This window comes from Olea europaea, chromosome 2 (assembly GCF_002742605.1).
Source record: "Olea europaea var. sylvestris chromosome 2, O_europaea_v1, whole genome shotgun sequence".
NCBI lineage: Eukaryota > Viridiplantae > Streptophyta > Magnoliopsida > Lamiales > Oleaceae > Olea > Olea europaea.
This window is the reverse complement of record NC_036238.1, coordinates 27,923,747-27,936,877: the sequence shown is the minus strand read 5'-3', so window position 1 is coordinate 27,936,877 and position 13,131 is coordinate 27,923,747. Positions and strand designations below refer to the sequence as shown.

The 13,131-nt window shown below is 34.4% G+C and overlaps 2 protein-coding genes across 3 annotated transcripts; one reads left to right on the top strand and one right to left on the bottom strand.

Moving 5' to 3' along the window:
• Nucleotides 1-3,656: 3,656 nt before the first annotated feature.
• On the top strand, nt 3,657-7,023 carry LOC111369504 (fatty acyl-CoA reductase 2-like). The gene is made up of 9 exons (XM_022991053.1): nt 3,657-4,151; nt 4,311-4,414; nt 4,513-4,712; nt 4,797-4,897; nt 5,071-5,281; nt 5,491-5,652; nt 5,798-5,879; nt 6,102-6,499; nt 6,613-7,023. Exons 1-9 carry the CDS (start codon nt 3,740-3,742, stop codon nt 6,764-6,766), a joined length of 1,824 nt encoding a protein of 607 aa, XP_022846821.1. The 5' UTR covers nt 3,657-3,739; the 3' UTR covers nt 6,767-7,023.
• Nucleotides 7,024-7,908: 885 nt separating this feature from the next.
• Nucleotides 7,909-12,336, bottom strand: LOC111369495 (lipid phosphate phosphatase delta-like). 2 transcript variants are annotated; one of them, XM_022991032.1, is made up of 8 exons: nt 11,585-12,336; nt 11,345-11,482; nt 11,173-11,247; nt 10,925-11,055; nt 10,338-10,441; nt 10,116-10,244; nt 8,809-8,924; nt 7,909-8,587 (listed from the first exon to the last, which is right to left on the bottom strand). In XM_022991032.1, the coding sequence occupies exons 1-8, from the start codon at nt 11,744-11,746 to the stop codon at nt 8,186-8,188; spliced, it is 1,257 nt and encodes a 418-aa protein (XP_022846800.1). In that variant the 5' UTR covers nt 11,747-12,336; the 3' UTR covers nt 7,909-8,185. The 2 variants fall into 2 exon arrangements, with proteins under 2 accessions (XP_022846800.1, XP_022846806.1); XM_022991038.1 differs by having other exon boundaries at nt 11,387-11,482; nt 11,585-12,334.
• Between the last annotated feature and the right edge of the window lie 795 nt (nt 12,337-13,131).

Genomic DNA, 13,131 nt, shown 5'->3' with positions numbered 1-13,131 from the left:
CTTCAAGTTTGTGCAGGATAATATTTATTGCATGGCGATCAAGTCCATTAAAAGTCTTCATGTGCAATTACTTTCCATGCCATAGTTCTGTCGTGCAAAAGCCTAAAATAGTGAAATGAAGACTTCCATTGTCTCTTGGCAAAATATCCAACCATAACCGGAGAGAATTAAATCTTTTTCATAGAGATGTAATGTGTGTAGTTGGTACTGGTTGTGACACTATTTATTTATCGGGTATTTGTGCTTCACTATTACCACTGATTAGCGCTCTGAGGTTCTGTTGTAGTTCTTGTAAGCACTCGAGAGTTTAAGCATTGTAAGCTCAAAGAGTAAGCATATCAGTTGCTTCAATCCTTTTTTAAAAAGTTATGTACTCACTATCATAGACACATGAACGTACTGACTTTTGGTTGTTGCAACTTTATATAGTGAATGAAATAATAAAAGTTACTCATTTAGAAAATCTGTAATTCTATTTGATTGTTTTGTTTATCTCTCTATGGACCGTGCTGGAAATCTCTCTCTCTCTTCCCCTTCCCTTTTATCAAAAATTTCCCAGTTTTTTTGGTAGATGTCCAGTGGAAGAGGAAGAAAAGACTGTGAAAGGTGACAATACAATTGTTGAATTGGATGCGATAGTAGAAGATCCATATATGGGGGGCTCTTTGAAGGTAATGGACATTTACACAATAAATATCGAAAGGAGTAAGCTTAATCATTTATCAAATTTCGAAAATACTGTAAAAACTCTAATATTTAACAATAAACTCATACATGAATTATCAGTCCGATTGAACGATTGAGATAGTCTCAAATTCATTTGTTTCAAAATAGCTAGCTCAAAATGGATTTTTTGCTCCTTTTATTGAATAATTTATGAGACAAAACATCGTACAAAGTTAGTCCTCACATCCATTTTTCATTTTTATTGTACTGCCTGACTTTATGTCCAAATAAAAGTTTGGGTTGCTTTCAGATAATCTAGGATCTAAGTTTGGCTTGTTTTGCAAAAATTAGTTTATCGCCAATGAAAGATTCTAAAATAGTCCATTCAAATTATTAAGGAGTTGTCACGATATTATTTTTATCTATATAGTTTTTTAACATTACTCACGTTGCATGAAATACAACTAACATTACACACTATAAGATTGAGTTGGCTTTGTAGAGTTCATATTATTCAATTGAAACTATCATGTATTTAATTTAATTTACTTCCTCGTGCCATTGATGATGTTTGTGAGATCCATCAGGTGTGGAGGGAGAAAAACATAATAAAATTAGCCACGGGAAAACGCCAGTGCAACTGTAGAAATAAAGTTTGTGACAGGCAAATTGTTGTTCTGTGCAGCTCGATTGCTTAAAGCTTGTGTAAGTGGTAAGTGCTTACTTTTAGATTCAACCATTCAATTGAGATTATCGACTCTTGGTAATTAAGTTGAAAGCATTTCATATGAATTAATATTTTTTTTAATGTATTTGCTCTATCACTTTACTTCAAGGTAAGATGTACGTGGAATGGTCCTGCAATTCAAATTTATTTTATGCAGGCATCGAGGGTGATCAAGTATACAGTGGGAAATGCGGGTGCAGAGTTTCAAAGGGAGATGCGAAGGAATTCGGTGATTGTACGTCGGTTAATTCATTCCAACGGCTACTTGGACGTTTTGAAGGGTAATTCCTTGAACAAGGCTTCTGAGAAACCGCAAGGGAAGCATTATCTACCATATTTGCTTCATATTAGAGATTGTTGCAGTTAAAATTGTCTGCTAAACACCGTAAATCTTGGGAATTTGCCATGATTGAGCTGAATGTCTTACAAAAAATTGCAAGGCAGGCATTTGTAGCACACTGTTGGTCTCTATATACTTTCTTTGATGGCCAAATATGAAACCTGCAAGTTCTCTTTTGATCTTCATATGAACTAGGAAATCACCCACAAGAATGTTATACTATGATAATGTGATGCATTATCATTTCTTGTCAAGACAATTTAAACTTTTTGCTCGGTAGGAAGTGCATCTTTGCCAACTTATATATTCTGATTTTTTAAATTTATTGTTGGGTAAGATTTGTGATCAGTGAACCAAATCTAACTACTTAATGAATTTTGTGGTGTCATGATATAGTTGATTTTTTGTCAAACACCATAACATGTACATCAATATATTAGTCTTTATTCAATCAATGTACATATCTATCATTAATCATTAACATTGAACACAATAACATTATCTAAAAAATAACACAACCCGTGTATTGTTTTGTGTAATTTGCTTGCAGTTACTCGGATATAGCATGTCTAAGAAATGTCTTTTCTTTTTGTAAATAGTATATAAAAAAAAAGATTTAATTATTAAGTAATTCGTACTTATCGTTGTCTCAACTTTCAAAACAAAACAAATATCTATAATATATTAAATATCACGTCAAGTGAGAATTATTTTTTGGACGATTTTAGCCCTACTACAATTCAATTATTTCAATAATACCTTACGTTTCGTTTCTCAATATATATTTAATTTATTTAATTGTTTAGTTACCATTGATGTACATGTACATTTGACAGATTTCATTTAACTTGCATGCTTTCATTAATCTATGAATTCTTTGTTATTAATTCTCAATTAATTAACAGTCTTATTCATTTATTTAATTAATATTCAGCTTTATTTATGCATTTTATTGTTATTAATTCTAATTATACGTTAATTAGAATTTCACCTTCAAGAATGCATTTCATTATCTACGACCATGTATGCTAATTAATATTCAATTTTATTTAATTGAAAATTAAATAAATGATTTAACATTCATTGTCGCGTATATATTCCCTGGTATTAATTTTAAATTAAATTAAAATACACGCATATTCAACTATTACTTTTATAGTACTTATAAAGCATTTTATAATAATGTAACACGTACATTCAACATTGACTAGTGCAATAGAAAAGAAGCTTTATGTTGGAGATTGATTCATTATCATAGCTAGTTGTATTTTACTGCCATAGAACTTTCAACATACACAACCAATTTAAGCCCCTAAAATCGTAGTATAAGAATTTCATATTCTTTTGTTAATTGTTTCACTTCCATCTCTAATATAATCCATAAAATAATTTCTTGAGTTGTATAATTAATGTTGAAAGAATGCTCCCTTCTTGATTAAGGTAGCATAAATTAAGGTAGTATTGCACTATATCATTTATATAGTCACGTGCCATCAAGCTGTTCCATGATTCTCACTCTTTCTTCTGGTATAATTATGAATTTTTAATAATTGAGCCCTTGTTTGATCCCCATTTTTTGGAAAAAATGAATTCTTCAACAATGTTTTGAGATAATTTCAATCACACATTCTTCAATAAAATAATATTATACGCAAATTCAAAATTTTTCCTTATTTTTTAACCACACATTTCACATCAATACATTATTTAAAAATTCATTTTCTCCATCAAAATGGGGCTCAAACTTACTGTATATCTAAAATGAAAAATAAATCAGAATGGCAGGTAAGTTTGAAGCAAAAGAAGCCAGGTTGCGGCCGACCTTATTCCCCGTTTCACTGCGCCTTTTGTCCACGATGACTTTCCAAAATAAATTCGAGTTCGTCTTCGCTCAAAAATAGTTTAAAAAAGGAAAAAGCATAAAAAAATACTAGCTAACTTTTCACCTCAAAGCATTAGTTTGTTTTTCATTTCTTTTTATCTTTTTGTTCCTGTCGTCTGCAGTAATGGATGCTTTGTCTCTGAATTCTATCTCTGTCGCATCAAAAAGGGTTGTAAAAGTAGCTGATAAAAATAAGCAATTATTGAAGAATAAGCAGAAAATAGCGTATTGCCACCAAGGTGGTGGTCATCATGCATTAAAATCAGGTGGGATGTCTTCTGTTTTGATTGAAAAATCAATGGTGATTAGCACAGATGATGGAAGGGGGTTAATGGATTCAGGCAATGCAGTTTTAGCCCCAAATGGGAATTGCCAGGATGCTACAGATATTGCAGTCAAGGATTTGGTACCCTATGGCGGCGGTTCATCTACTCTGGTGGATAGGCATGATGATCATGATAATTTTATTGGCATTGTTAAGTTTCTGAGAGGAAAATCCCTTCTCATTACTGGTGCAACTGGTTTCTTAGGAAAAGGTAAGTCATTTTCCAGTTTTTCTTGGGCCACGCTTAAAAATTGCTTTTCTTGGAAATACGTGTGGACATACTTTCAGAGAAACAGCTTTTAAGCACAGCTGAACATCATGGTCTCTAAATTTATGTTTAGTCTTTTGTTTCTTGACGAATAAATTCCAGTTCTTATCGAGAAGATACTGCGGACAGCACCTGATGTTCATAACATATTTGTCTTGATCAAGGCAAAAAACAATGAAGCTGCAATGGAGAGATTGAAAAATGAAGTATGAATATTGTCTTTTATTGAATTATGATTAATAATTTCGAGCTTATTTTATCAATTATTAATTATTTTTTGGATATTATTGTATTGCATACATAGATCATCAATGCAGAACTTTTCAAGTGTCTGAAAGAAACCTATGGAAAATCTTATCAAGCTTTCATGTTGAGCAAGTTAGTCCCTGTTCTTGGAAATGTCTCTGAATTTAATCTTGGATTTGATGGGGATATAGCTGATATGATGGGAAAAGAGGTTGACATAATCATAAATTCAGCAGCTAACACAACTTTTGATGAAAGGTTAATAAAATTTTCAATTATAAGGAGAATCTTAAACAAAAATTTGATAAGTATTTTCACATCGAAGATCTAATTGAGTTTCAGGTATGATATTGCCCTTGATATAAACACTGGTGGACCTACCCGTCTCATGAGCTTTGCAAAACAGTGCAAGAAACTTAAACTCTTTGTGCAAGTATCCACAGGCAAGTAAATGTGTATATATATTTTGTGTGTGTGTGTGTATTTAAAGCAATTTCGAAGTAGGAACCTGAATCTTTTCAAAATCTATATATCTGGTTGCAAAGAGATTTGTCTGAAAAAATCACAATCAAGTTGATTATAGAACATTTTGGAGAAGTTTTTTTATTGCATGCAGCATATGTCAATGGGCAACGAAAGGGACGAGTGATGGAGAAGCCTTTCTGCTTAGGAGATAGTATAGCAATGGAGAGAGTTCTTTTAGGAAACCAACAAAGATCCCTCCCTATGTTGCAAGTTGAGGATGAAATCAAGTTAGTTTTGGAATCAAAACAGGCTCTCGAAGATAATGTACTCGTCCAGAAAATGAAAGAACTCGGTTTAGAGAGGTAACAAGTATTCAAATTTGACTTCTCCGGTTTAGTTTTGGCTGCTAAGTCCTAAGTTGTACTAACTACGCTTACCTCGCCCACTACGAAAATTTTCTATCTATTGTTCTTTTCCTTGTCAAAATTTTTGCACATCCCGTACTCTATGGCAGTGTCCTTTTTTTGGGAAGTGACTATTTTCAATGCTCTGAAACTGGTGAATTTATCAGGGCAAACAAATTCGGTTGGCAAGATACATATGTATTTACAAAGGCTATGGGAGAAATGATGATTGATAGCATGAGAGGTGACATACCAGTAGTTATAATCAGACCAAGTGTTATTGAGAGCACATACAAAGAGCCATTCCCTGGATGGATGGAAGGAAGCAGGTAATTTTATGATAAATTTAAACAACTGATAGTACTGAACAGTATTAAAGAAGAAAGAAAAAACTAGAATCTTGTGTCAATTCCAAAAAAAAATAATATATATTGATTATGAACCTTGATATTAAGAAGAGCCTTTCCTCCCCAGGATGATGGATCCAATTATTCTCTACTATGGAAAGGGGCAACTTACAGGATTTCTGGTAGATCCCAATGGAGTCATTGATGTAGTAAGTAGCTCGACTCTACTTCATAAACCGGTGATCTTTAGTCACCTCATCATCTGGTCTCTCACTTGGAACTCCCGAGAATTTCTATGGAAAACAATACTTGAAAGAAAGTAAATTCTACGCCTTCAATTAAGAAGCAAACCTCTTATTGTAAGGTCTCAAATTATAACAAGAAGAGTGCATTTATTTTATGGAACATATCTAACAAATGGCTTGCTTTAGGTTCCAGCTGATATGGTGGTCAATGCGACATTGGCAGCCATGGCAAAGCACGGGGCAGCTGGAAAATCTGAAAGCAATATCTATCAAATTGCTTCTTCTGTCGTGAACCCATTAGTTTTCAAGGACTTGGCAAGATTGCTCTATGAACACTTCAACTCCTCGCCATTCACTGACTCATCAGGGTCGCCAATTCGAGTTCCATCAATGAAGCTTTTCAGCTCTATGGAAGATTTTTCCTCTCACCTTTGGAGAGAGGCACTTAAACGAAGTGGACTAGGAGCTTTGGCTAACCTTGATGGGAAGTTGTCCCAGAAGCTCGAAAGTATCTGCAGGAAATCAGTAGAACAAGCAAAATACTTGGCTAATATTTATGAACCATACACTTTCTACGGTGGAAGGTACAATTAAGATTTGCACTTCTTTGTTCTTATGTTTTTCTTCCTTAATCATGTCAAGTACTGCTGTCCAGTGTACCAAATATATCAATAAAGTATATAAAAAATACTGCCAGGTTTGACAATAGCAACACAAAAAGACTGATGGGATACATTTCGAAGGAGGAAAGACATCAGTTCGGATTTGATGTTGAGAACATAGATTGGAAAGATTATATCTCTAATGTCCACATTCCAGGATTAAGGAGGTATGTGACAAAGCGTAGATGATTGAGAAAATATAGTGGCTTCCACTGGAAGAATTTCTGCAGCCAACTATAAAAGAGCTGCTTCCTTTTTTCTTCTTAACTAATGTAATTTGCTATAAGATTAGATGAAAAGAACACTCACCTACCTATTCCCAGTGTATTATCATTTAAATGTACGTGTATGATAAATCATAACGGCCCGAGTTCCATCGGTTCAACATGGAACTTAGGCTGCATGCTTGTCTTCAAACTTCATGAATAAACAGTCGATGTTATGATCAAATGCAAAGCTAATGTAAATTCTTTCCTCGAACCTTAAATCTCAAAACAATAGTAAAATTTTCTTCTGTCTGCCAAAACTTCCATATTAACAGTAACACAACTGCAAAGTCAACTATCTTCATTTATAATCGCATATTATACTTCCGAATTAGGAAATGAATCTAAAGAGTAGACCTACAAAAATAGCATATATTCTGTTTAATACTGCACAACATGGCAACCCCCACCCTGAAGGGCCTGAACACAGCAAAACAGAAAAGAAAAAGAAAAAGAAAAAGAAAAAAAGAATAGAGAAGGAAGAGGAAAGAGCAGCATATTGAAGGAGCCTTCTGTCCCTGCCAACGTTACATGAGGTCTGCTTCGAGAAAAGAAACAATTTTGACAAAAGCAACACAAAAAGACTGATGGGATTCCTGCCAAAGGAGGAAATACATCAGTTCGATTGATGTTGAGAACATAGATTGGAAAGATTACTTCTCTAATGACTACTTTCCACAGATTGCAAAACTAATGTGGCATCTGCCGAAGGAACTGTAGTTAATTTCTGCAGCCAACTGCAGACGAACTGCTTCCTTATTTCTCTTCCTCACTACTGTAATTTCATATAAGATGGAACAAATAGAAGACTTCCTAAACATCAAATTATTTGAACGTACATCTATGATAAACCATAACCACCCGAGTTCCCTCGATTCTACATTGAACTTCGAGAAAACTTACGCTGCATGTTTGTCTTAGAACTTCATGAATTCAGTTTCCAAGGTAGTCGATGTTATGATCAAATGCTAAAGCTAGTAAGCGTAAATCTTACTCCTCAATCCAAACAATACAAGAAAACATCATTTATTGGAATCAGAAGTAACACAACAAGAAACAATCCCCTCTAAGAACTTCCCAAACGTTGTATTTATCAGCCAAGTCTACCAGATTAACAGTAGCATAACCGCAGAAGTCAATCATCTTCATTTATAATCGCATATTATCCATCAAAGTTCAGAATGATTTTAAACAATAGACCTAAAAAATTGCAGCAATATTTTCTATTTACTGCCCAACATAGCAAAACTCACCTCACAATCAGCAAAACGAAAAATAAAAAGGAAAAAAAAAATCTAAAAAAAAAAGATATTTCCTTTATGATGAAGACACATGCCAAGCATCACAGGCCTAGGTGAGAGAATAGAGAAGGAACGAGGTCTACTGTAGACCAGGCGAGACCAGCATACTGAAGAAGCCTTGTGCCTGTGTCAACATCAAATGAGGTCTGCTTTGAGAAAAAGAGCAGTTTTTGGGCATAGCCAGACTGCTTTATATCCGACTTTTTACCAGCACCATTTAATGCTGGTATATAGCTAGTTGATCTTACTGGGATTCCCAAAGTATAGGCCAGAATGGGAAGAATCCATTTGGCGAGCGCCTTGCTACAGAACTTCACAAGAAGTATTGTAGGGATTCCCACGAGCATTCTACCCACAAAAGCATGAAGCCTAAGTTGAGGGGTCAAGATGCGTGCAACATTTTCGTGGTGAAACTGGTGGTATGTTTGCTGTATCCCAATTACCTGGAAAAAGTTGAACAAGTCATGAAACTCGATATCTAAAAAAATTGGATGTCCATTCATGCTTCATATCTTCTAGCAAAAGAAAATTTTAACATCAAGACATGAAAAGAAACATGCAAAATACAAATCTCTGCAGTCAAAACGTTATTGCTGCTAACACAAATGACTAAATTGAAAATCGAAAACAGCTACAAAATAATAAGCTGCAAAAATATACTTACAATGCCCAAGGCAACACCATCGAAGGCTGTGTGATACTCAAAACTTGGAGTTGGAAGCTCTGGCGTAGGGTAAGCAAAGAGTAACAAGAAGCTAAGTGTAGCCCAGAACGATGTAACTGCAACAAAAGGATATGAAGGCATCAGAGACTCATCAAATGCTTAAAGATTATAATCAATAAAGGCAAAGCACACCAAGTACCGAAGAACACGTCCAACTGATAAAACTACAACTCCAGACACGATTATACCACGGCGCCATGTTCTTCAATAAAAGCTTGAATTGTGTCGTAATTTTTTTCAACATACTTTTACTATTTCCATGAAGTCCAAAATCCAAAGTTTCAGATCCTTGGTATTTCAGTTCTATTTCATTGCTCCTAAATGTTTTTGATGCTGGAACTAGAGCACATTCAATTCAATAGGCTAACATTTGCTAACATGACATACTTCAACTGTGATGTGCTGGAACTAAGCAAGGTGGAATGTTTGGAAAGTGCATAAGAATATAATTCAATAGGTATACATTCTGAAATTTAAGGAAGATTATACAGACTCTAAGACAGAAAGCAAATTAACTTAAGAGATAACATATCAACATTATAGGAAGGGTAGAAATACAATTCTAAGATAAATCACCACAAAACAAAATATATTTCAGCTAGAAATAAATACATTCATGGACATGTTGCTTCTATTGCTGCCTATGTAATTTTTTTAAACTATTTTCGAAAAAGATAATTACACACATTCATTGGAATGTTAAGCAGATACCTACGATAGATAAAACAAGAGACAATAGTATACACAACCTATACATGTTCAACTGGGAAATGCAAATGGAAGAAGTGCGATGTCGTTTGACAGTCAGGATGGCAGAAGAGGGTCGTCAAATTAGATGAGATAGCAAAATAAGTCTTCGTAAGTACCGGTTATAGCAAGGTGATGACCAATTATTTTTAGCAGAATAAGGAAACATTGTTCACGTAAGAGAAATTAAAAGTTACCTATTAGCTAGGTAACTACGCATATACTCTTTAGCGTGTCAAGCTTTGCCCATATGTAGTCATGATTTACCAAGTTGGTAAGACTTTGTTTACTTTATCACAAATCATTAGTTTGCCAATATCAGACATTAATGTTACACTCACTACTAAATTAAAAGAATATTATGACTTTATTAAATAAGGAAGCCGCTCTGCCACCTTTCGAGAGTATTCACAAGCACAAGTGACATGACATCAGCTAAGATGAAGATAGCAACATTTGCGACTCAAAGATGAAATGCTGCACAGGCCATGCATCCTTACCCTTTTGTCCTGAAACTACGAAATCATCTATGTATTCATCAACAGAAAGCCAAAATGTCAGGATACCCAATCCAAGAGCTAGACCACCAATAATGTCGATCAAGCTGTGCATTCCCAGGTAAATTCTTCCTGCAAGATAAAAATTTTCAGAACAGGATAAATAGTGAATTATAAAGTGAATAAAAGAGAAGTGAAAAACGTAAGGAATAAAGTGAAACTTACCCACACCAATAAGGCCAACAACCAAACAAACTAAGAAAAACCCCATTAATTCTTTGCAGACATCATCACTTCCAGAGTAGGACAATATGTAGTGTAACAAGTACCTGGTGGCCCAAAACAAAACTTGAGATTTAAGTTTTTATAAAGCATTGAAAAGCTGAGGCACGAGACAAATCATGTCCTATTACATATGGGTTCGGATTTCTAAAGCTCAAATTTGCTAAAATTAGAACATCGTGATAGTTTTTTAACATTTAGAACATATATTGGCACATAAACACATGCATTTTTTGCCTGGACAATGAAGCTAATTGCACGAAAAGTGTAGCTGTACTATAACTCTGCATTTATGACCTTGCATAAGTAGTTCATATGCACCCTCACAGTGTGTTGAGAATAAGTTAGTGGTTTTCGTAGAGTATTTCATGTACACTCTCAAGGAGACACAACTTAAAGTCACAGTGGTATGTGCACCTTGAATGCATTACGATTGTTTAGCTAGTTCCGTCAAAGTTCAACCAGAAGCATAAAAGGCTACAAGGAGAGAGGGGGAGGGGGGGAGAGAGAGAGAGAGAGAGAATCCATACCCTGATAAGCAGACGGTATTAAGAGTATGTGAAGAAGGTAATCCGTATTCCATTGCATTTTCTTGTTCATCTTTGGTGGCCGTTACTCTCCTAACAGGTGGTGAACTTGGTCTGGGTGCTGATACCACATCCTATGAAACATGGTAAAAACAAAATTGCAGAACAGGAGTGAAATTAATTTATACGAAATTATGCATAGAAATAGATAATTATACCCGCAATTATTAAAATAGGGAGAAAAAGAGTACCTTTATACAATTTCCCATATAATCACAAAAGGCCATTAAAAGAGTCATCTGCCTAGCCAATTTGCAATGTCCACTCTACAATATAAAACCCAGAAAAACAACATTAATGATTAATTCCCTCAATAAATAATTTTAATAGATCTATGGTGGTCAATACGAGAAACACACAGACAAACACAAATGTAGATCTGAGAGGCCTTGATTGAGAACAAACCCAGAAGAGCAAGGGAAGAAAGGCAGTGTAGAAAGGCACAGAAACTACACAAGACAACCCAGAAAAGAACGCATCCAAATATCTATGCTCGTATTTCTGCAGGACCCAACAAAATCAAATCAAAATCATTCCAAAAACCCCATAAAAATCAATCTTTCAATACATATTCTTCAGATAAACAAGCCCGCATATTCGAACCTGGATCTTGAGAACAATGGAAGTACCAGACAATACATAGTGAGAGACCCATGGCTGTGTAAGAGATCTGAGTTTCTGGGTCACATTGAGAATTGAAGAAAACACGATCCATGTTGCTGTTCCACCTAGAAAAAGTAATTGCCAACCCAGTATGCTTTCCATATATTTATTATAATTCTAGATCCTTTTTATGATTTTTCTCTTTCCCACCGGTCTCTCTTTCTATGTCTCTGAGAAAAAGATCGTTAAAAGACACCTGGAAAGCTTCCAAAGATACAAAATTGAATCGTTGGATTGGACTACTCTGACACTCTGATTCTCTTGTTTTTTTCTTTTTAATAATTCTATGTTCGACAAATTTCAATTGTGAGATTCTAAAGAGTCGATCTTGAGTAAAATAAATCACGAAGAAGCTTAGTTGGATTTAAGCTGACGTAGAAAATTCCGCGCACACATTGTTTAATTCACCCAAAGGAAAGGTGGGAAAAAAATGGAGGAAGTGGGTCGAACTAGAGAAAATTGAAAAAGACCGCCGCGTAAGAAGCAGCAGCAGTTACAAACAATTCCGAAAGAAAATGGAGGGGAAAGGGAGGTCTACTTATTGTTCAGGTTTTATTTAAACCGATTATTAGTTTCCTAATTTTGTTTTTCTTGTAGTCTTTTTTAATTAAATTACTCTTAAAAACAAAAATAAGAATCATATCTTCTTTCTCGGCGACTCCATCATGGAGAAGAACGTGCTCTTGTAAAGAAGAAGAGGAAATTTGACATTGGATTTGCAACATGGCATGTTATATACGTCATATGTAGGCAGTCAGTGCTTACTGCTTTCATTGTACTCTTTTAGTAGATTTTGATGCCTGAATTACAAAAAGTAAAAAGTGCAATGACCTTTATCTTTATTGTGATTATATTAAGCCTCCGTCTGGCCTCCATTCCCCTATTTTTTTTTCTCTCTTTTATTTTTAGTCATACAATTTTTCATAAAATAATATTACACGTAAATTAAAAATTTTTCATTCTTTTTCAATCACATATTTTTTAAAAAAAACATTATTCCAACCACTAAAATTTAAAAAGAATGAGGGTCAAACGGGAGCTAAATTCTTTTAAAGATGGATCTTGGATGGCCATAAATTGGATTTCAAATAACTATATTGTGATGAAGGCTACATATATTGTGATGAAGAAACGTCATTGATTTTAAGATGATTTATCTTACGAATGGGATTATATGGAAAGAGTTGTACTTAATAAAAAACTAATTTCGTAAAATTGTTAAACCAAAAAGATGGGATGGGATGCAAACATTCTTGATTGAACTGAAATTAATGATTAATTTGTGAATGTATAATCAATTAGACGACATTTCCTCTTAAGTCAAATTCTACTCAATATAATTGTTACATATAGGTGCCCATTCAAACCACACTTTTCATGTGCTGAGCCGTGGCCCATGAGACACATTTCCTCTAGTTTTGTGAAGGTAGAATTCAAGATCCAACTTCTTCCCAATGTCTTCAATTGGTTTGGAGAGGAAACTATGA

Excerpts from the sequence above, each read along its gene's own strand:
- LOC111369504 (XM_022991053.1), top strand. The coding sequence starts at position 3,740 with ATGGATGCTTTGTCTCTGAATTCTATCTCTGTCGCATCAAAAAGGGTT. Across the intron at positions 4,898-5,070 it reads CTTTGTGCAAGTATCCACAG|CATATGTCAATGGGCAACGA; the intron begins GCAAGTAAATGT and ends TATTGCATGCAG. Across the intron at positions 5,653-5,797 it reads GGATGGATGGAAGGAAGCAG|GATGATGGATCCAATTATTC; the intron begins GTAATTTTATGA and ends TTTCCTCCCCAG.
- LOC111369495 (XM_022991032.1), bottom strand. The coding sequence starts at position 11,746 with ATGGAAAGCATACTGGGTTGGCAATTACTTTTTCTAGGTGGAACAGCA. Across the intron at positions 11,056-11,172 it reads ATATGGGAAATTGTATAAAG|GATGTGGTATCAGCACCCAG; the intron begins GTACTCTTTTTC and ends CATGTTTCATAG. Across the intron at positions 10,245-10,337 it reads TGTTGGCCTTATTGGTGTGG|GAAGAATTTACCTGGGAATG; the intron begins GTAAGTTTCACT and ends TTTATCTTGCAG.